The 6967-nt window shown below is 43.1% G+C and overlaps 1 protein-coding gene across 1 annotated transcript in view; it reads right to left on the bottom strand.

The window, feature by feature from the left end:
• The window catches only part of AK5 (adenylate kinase 5), a 168545-nt gene that overhangs the window by 74053 nt on the left and 87525 nt on the right, over window positions 1-6967 (bottom strand). Inside the window, exon 8 of the mRNA XM_025193601.1 lies at window positions 4837-4927. Coding sequence (XP_025049386.1) covers window positions 4837-4927 — 91 coding nt within the window. The remainder of the gene's footprint in view (window positions 1-4836; window positions 4928-6967) is intronic.

The raw sequence follows: 6967 nt of genomic DNA, 5'->3' as shown, positions 1-6967 counted from the left end.
ACGCTTTTCCAGGCTGAAGAGTCCCATAGCTCTCAGCCTCTTATCATAAGGTCTGTTTTCCTGACCTCTGATCATGCGCGTGGCTCTCCTCTGCACTCTCTCAAGCTTCTCCACATCCTTTTTGAATTTTGGAGCCCAAAACTGGACACAGTACTCCAGCTGCGGCCCCACCAAGGCTGAGTACAACAGGAGAATGACGTCCTGGGATTTGCTTGAGAACCATCTATGGATGCAAGCCAGGGTTTTGCTCACTTTAGTAGCTGCAGCATCACATTGAAGGCTCATGTTCATCTTGTGGTTAAACATGACCCCCAAGTCCCTTTCATCTGTAGTACTAACCACCATAGCACTGCTGAGCCTATAAGCGTGCTGCAGGTTTTTCCTCCAAAGGTGGAGAACCTTGCATTTTTTGGTGTTGAACACCATCAGGTTCTCATCTGCCCATTTCATGAGCCTGTCAAGATCTGCCTGGATCACCCTCCTGTCCTCAGGTATGGGTGCTTTACCCCAGAGTTTGGTGTCGTTGGCAAACTTGGCCAGTCTGCTTCTGACACCAATGTCTACATCATTGATGAAGATGTTAAACAGTATAGGCCCTAGGACAGAGCCTTGAGGCACCCCACTGGTCACAGGGCACCATGACAATTGACTTCCATCAACCATCACCCTCTGGGTCCTGCTGTGGAGCCAATTCCCCAGCTAGCGGATCGTGGTGAGGTTGAGGCCGCAGTTAGCCAGTTTTGCCAAGAGGTGATCATGGGATACCAGATTAAAGGCTTTTTTAAAGTCGAGATATATGACATCAATCTCTTCCCCCTTGTCCAGGTGATAGGTCACCTGGTCATAAAAGGAAATGAGATTGGTCAAGCAAGACCTACCCGCAACAAACCCGTGCTGGCTTTCCCTCAGGATGTTGCCATCAGCTAGCCTGTTAAGAATGGCCTCCTTGATAATCTTTTCCAAGACCTTCCCCAGGATAGAGGTCAGGCTGATGGGCCTATAGTTTGCTGGATGCACTTTTCTCCCTTTCTTGAAAAAAGGCACCACATTGGCCTTCTTCCAATCTTTGGGCACTTCACTAGAGTGCCAGGAGTTCTCGAAGAGCCGTGCCAGGGGCTGAGCTATGATGCTTGCCAGCTCCTTACATTTACATTGATGCAAATTGGTTAAGCAGGCTCTTTGAACTGTTTGTGTTTGTATTTTTTAACCTGTAGGCAAACCTGTTAAACTTAACACAATAAACCATCTTTTTATATTTTTACATAGAAGTTGCATAAAAAATTGTCTAAAAACCTTTTAATAAATCTTAAATATTAACATTTTGAGCTGGAGTAACACTTGTGAAACAATCTTCAAGAGGAACATACTGTAATAAAAATCAATTTATTAAAGGACTGATTTGGCCCTAGAATGATAGCAGTTTCATTTTTGCTTTCAGTAAGATGCTTCTAATACACACCTTACTGCAACCTTCTACAGTGGAATTTCATGACAGGTTGTTGTCCTTGGCAACAGCCTTAATATATCATGAAAGGCAACAGTGAAGAAGAATATCATTATAACCCACAAAAAACACACAGCAGTTTCTTTTTTTTTTCTTCTCTAAGTATTTGTTGCATAGTTGGTTGCAAATGCATCTTATAAGAGGAACACAATTCTGGTTTGTCAATTATGATGACATAAAGAACTAAGTGTGCTTAGACATTTCATCTCCGTTGTTGTTAACAGGTTTAAAAGACCAACTGAACTGGGGCTAAATATTTTTTCTTTAGAAATGTCTCTTAAACAAGCAAAGAACATTTAATTTGATTGTTATTTTATGGATGCATCAACACATGCAATTAATTCAACTGAATAAACTCCGGCACAGTTTACGCCAGAGTTTATTGCTTCCGGTGCTGCATTTACATGTGCACCTAGGACCACAGCACATTGAGCTGGGTTGGAGCAGCCCTGGCTGGCAGGGGACCAGGGTGGGTCAGCCTCCCAGCATGGGGTTGATCTGACTCAGCTGAACATGCTGTGGAGGGGCTGGCTGGGGCATGAGGGTGCTCCAGTACAGGGCTAGCTGGCAGGAAGCCCCTGCACTGAAGCAGCCTCATGCCCTAGCCAGCCCCTCCAGCATCTACACATGCATTGCTGCAGAGTATTTACAAATACTATCCTGCTGCAGACTTAAGTAGTTCACTCCTGCATATTAGCACTGCACATGTAGACATGAGACATTTACTGTGGAGCTAATTAGCCAGCTGCAGTAAATGTCTCATGTAGATGCACCATGTTAATCCTAATGGACACAAAGTTATTTTTAATTTGGTAACCAGATTACCTCATTTTAAATGCCTATTCAGAAGGAGAATGAAGCCATATTACAAGGTCCCTGTGCTATGGAACAAGAAAGGCTAAAGGCAAAAATCCTTCTCAGCATATATCACAGTGCTCATTCTCAACTATTGATGAGCACTTGGAGGAGCAGCAAAGCTATCTGCTGCCTCCCTCATATATGAAATTTTGGCAATCTGAATCTATGGTGCCTGTAAAAACACTGAATAGAGATTACTTTGTTGGTGACAATCTCACCTTGTGCTTTCTGGGATCTCCCACAAAGATCTCACATCCAGAATAGGCTGATAACCATTATGCGAGTTCTTTAAAACTTTGCTGTGTCAGACTGATATAAGTAGTTCCCAACACATTAGGCTCTTGTCTCCCCATGTGTAAACAGCCTTGGAATGCAATTTTTGTTGCATAAACTTATTGCTCCATAAGTAAACCAGAACTAGGGGCTTGTGCAGAAACACACTTTGGGCAAAAATGTTTGGTGGAAAAAGTTTTTGAGTTTTCTGATAACTGTATTTTACTTTGGGGATAATTTAAAAAAAAAAAGTAGACTCAGGCTTGTAAGTGCTAGATCACATTCATGATCGTTGTTGATTTTGTACAAATTATTTACCTTTTAAGTGTTGTCAGCATTTGATCTTATGTACTACTTATTTTTTTTCCTATGTTTATTTTCTGAATTCTTGGGTCACAGGTAGGTACAATTTAACTCCATGTGTTAGCTTATAGTATCATTATGCAATAGAAGATTTGGAGCTAATGTCTTCACTTTGTGTGTAAGGCTAAGCATAAAGGAATGGGAATCAGATCACTGACTCGAGAAAGCTTTGTAAGTTGTCTCTGTAAGCTTATTATTAGAAACTTTTTTTTGGTAGGACTATTTTCAGCATTCTTCTCTCTACCAAATAAGCTTTATCTTCTTTTTGAACCGAGGACCACCGTGGTTGATTTTTGTGCCTAGCTACCATGTACTGTACTTGTGTGACTATCTGTACGTTGTGCAGATCTTTGATTTTTATGCCACAGCTGCTGTAGTGGTTGCTAACTCTAACAGACAGACTTGCTAGCAATTTCTTTTTATAGGTTAAATTATTCAGCTGGAGAATTTACATTTCTGTCTGTGTGTAAGACAGAAATGAATCCCCATCTTTGCTGAAAGGAGCTAATAGATTTGTTACTTCTACCAGATTTCTTTCTGCTTAATCAATGCTTTTTTTCTTGACAACTCCCAGAAGATCATTTTTGATTACAAGTAAAGCTATCTTATTTACTTAATTTATGGCAGGCAAGTTTTTCCTTCAACAAAGGATGGTTCAGTTATGTGGTTTACTCTACATTTAGTTTGTTTTTAATAAGCTTGGCAATTTATACAAGGAATTATCCCATGCTGGCATTTTTGTGCCATTTTGCAAGACAGTGGAAAGTAATCTCACAACCTATCTGATTTATCTGGCAGCTAGGGATTCTAGTGTGAAACCATGAAATTATTGAGGGGCACTTTTCTCATTAGGTGCTTTGCCTGCTTTGTTTTTGAGCTATGAAAACAATGTTTTTGGTAGTCCTTGCCCCTTTCTGCCTCTTTCTTTGAAACCATTCAAATGGGAGCAAATAAGACTTTTCTTTAAAAAAACCCTGCTGTACTATATAGCCTATTACAGTGTATAGATTTTGAACCAATGACACTAAGTGGTCATAAGTACTAAAAGTTTAATTCGTTGGTTAGGACTAGGGGACTCGTTCTACAAAATACTGACCACCTGGACCTGAAATCACAGTTCTAACAGTTGCAAAAAATCATGGGTCCAGGCCCCTAAATGTCCATTTCTTTTTGTATATAAATGAAATGTTAGCTTAGTACACTCCTTACTTTGTTCGTCTCATAATTATGTAGCCATCCTGATAAGATGTGACAATGGAAGCACAGCAAAATGTTAATGTACGTGTTCTTGTTCTGCTCTGGAAAGAAGCCCGTTCTGTCCTTTCATGGTCCTTAATAAATGAGACATCAACCTGAAGAGACTTGAAGACTACCAAAGACTACTTACCAAAAAACAGAACCATTTTTGGGGGGGCATTATATCCAAGAACTGACCATCAGAGCTTGCATTCAAAGCTGCTTATGCAAAAAGTGATTCACAGAAGGGATGAGAAATAGTAAGAACTCTTTGTTTTGCAAGGGGCAGACATATTGTGCTGAAAGGTTTTACTGCCACTTTCAATAAGAAATTTGCTGGTGCTAAATTCCTCTTTCTGGTACATTTTTATTCATTTTTTTATTCCAAATTGTATTCTGACTATGTCAGAATGTGGGGAAAATAAGACCTGTTGTAGGCTTTCATGAAGCTTTCAAATGCCAACAGAATTTTAGCTGTTTGCGTATGTTGTTCAAGAGTTTGCTGTTGTATGTTTATCCATATTTGAGAGGTATGAAAAACAGACATCTCTACTACACTTTATTGGAAGTAAGAAGTTCTTTATACTTGTACAGTAACTTACCTGCCATGGCCTCTTTGTGAGTAAATATCTTATTGTCGACAGCCAAACTTATGTCATAGAACACTTCCTCTTCATCTCTATCTGCATCAAACTATTGGGAAAAACAAATGAAGTCAGGTACTTCTGGATGGGGTGAATAAATTAGATGAATGTTGTTGCATAATATGGAGTCTGATTATGGGCCCATTAAATCATAGGGAATAATTCAATTCACTTCTAAGTATTTTGCATCCAGCTTTAATTATGATTCATTCCAAGTCTGATTGCAAACAAACCTCATTTTTGTGAACCATGTTTTCATAAGCCACAGCTAAACAAAAATGCAATAAAAACAGAGTTGTTTTAAAATGCTGACATTTTCAAGCAAAAAAATTAGTACCAAATAATAATACTACCTTAGTTGCTTTGGATAGCAGAAAAAAGTGAAAATGTAAGGTTTCTGAATATTTATCACTACTTTTTATTTTAGAAGGAAACTGTTGTGAACATTTAATTTGTAAGTCAAAACTATTCAGCATTCTCAGACCTGTGGCTGAAGCTATTTTTTATGGGGAGTGCACACACTGTTTATCCAGTGCTCCAGTGAGTTACTGGAAAAATGAAAAATCCTGTTATCTTGTGGGGGGGGTTTCATCCTAAACAAAAAGAAAGCTCTGCTTTGCCTAGCGGTCTCATCACTGTGCAGAAAAGCACTACACATATACAGTAAAAGATTTGTTATCCGGCACCCACGGGGAATGGAGGGTGCTGGATAACAAACTATGCCGGATAACTGAGTGGCCCGAACCGGGATCTTTGCCTGTTTGGGCCGCTGCCTGTCTCACCACATCTGGGGTGTTGCCACCCCTCCCACTCCATTGCTGCCCCTCCTGCTGCATCACCGCCCCTCCCGCAGGTCCTGTGGACCCTGAGGGACAGGCAAGGGGGACCCACGCAGCCTGCTGTGACCCCCGGGCCATGGGGGCTTGGCAGCGCAGGCTGCTTTCCCCCAGGTCATGAGGGCTCCATGAAAATGGAAGTGCCACGGTAGGCACTTCCGGTTTCATTTTTCCGTTATAAGCCCTTAAAAGCCAGCATGCCGGTTAACAGAGCACGCCGGCTTGTAAGGTGCCAGTTAACACAGCTTTTGTTGTATACACACAGACACACATTTTCTAGCACACCAAACATGAAGCGTGCTGGAAAGGCAGGTGCCCAGCCCTCTGGTGGGGGGGTGGGGATGGGGGCAGAGGGAGAGCTGCAAGTCCCCCCCTTCCCCGTACCAAGCAGACACACCCTTTCCCCTAGCAACCATGAGGCTTCTGCTGCTATGGGAGCAAGAACATGGGAGCAGTGTCTGCACCTGCCCCACCTCCACTAACACCAGCAATATAATAACCCCCAGCACCATAAGCTTGACAAGCACCAGCATGACAGTCTCTTCCACCCCAATTTCAGTTCCCAGCCTGAGCCTTCCAGTGGAGGATCTGGATCTGGAAGCAGTGGAGCTGAATGCCATAGCCAGAGAAGTTCTGGGGAAGGAGGGGGAATCTGAGTTTGTGCTATGCACCCCTCAAAGTTCCCCTAGAGCTAGGTCTCCTTTTCTGGAAGGCAGTGTTGTGGGGGAAGGTGCCTCAGCTTGCCCTGTTGTGCCTCTGCCTGCTGAGGAGGGGGATAAGGGAGGATCCGCACCTGCACCCCAGAAGTGAGGGGGTAGTGTAGTGTGGGCTCATTTTGAGGTGGCAGATAATCCCACATATGCTATCTTCCTGAACTGCTGATGCAAGACCAGCTGGGGCAAGGAGGTGAAACACTTCAGCACCCTGGGGATGCTGATGCATCTCAGGAGGCATCGGCTCCTTGCCCTTGCTCCTCCTCAGCCTGGCACCAGTGGGAGTGTGCCCAAAGGGAAATCCCCCTCTTTCTCCAAAGCCCCATCCCCCAGGAGCAGGGGCAGGCCACCCTGGACCAGTGGGAGAAAGGCAGAGGGAAAGGGGGGCACATTTCAAAGGCGAGCGAGGTCACCCAGAGCATTGGGGAGATACTTGCTCTGGATGGCTAGCCCTTCTCCTTTGTTGAGTGGCCAATATTCAGGCGGCTCATGGTGCTTGTGGCCCCATCATACTGCATGCCTGCATGCACACCTTCAGCA

This window comes from Alligator sinensis, unplaced genomic scaffold, assembly GCF_000455745.1.
Source record: "Alligator sinensis unplaced genomic scaffold, ASM45574v1 scaffold51_1, whole genome shotgun sequence".
In the NCBI taxonomy this organism is placed as follows: Eukaryota; Metazoa; Chordata; order Crocodylia; family Alligatoridae; genus Alligator; species Alligator sinensis.
Note: the sequence above shows the minus strand (reverse complement) of the source record. Positions and strands in the feature narration are given on the sequence as shown.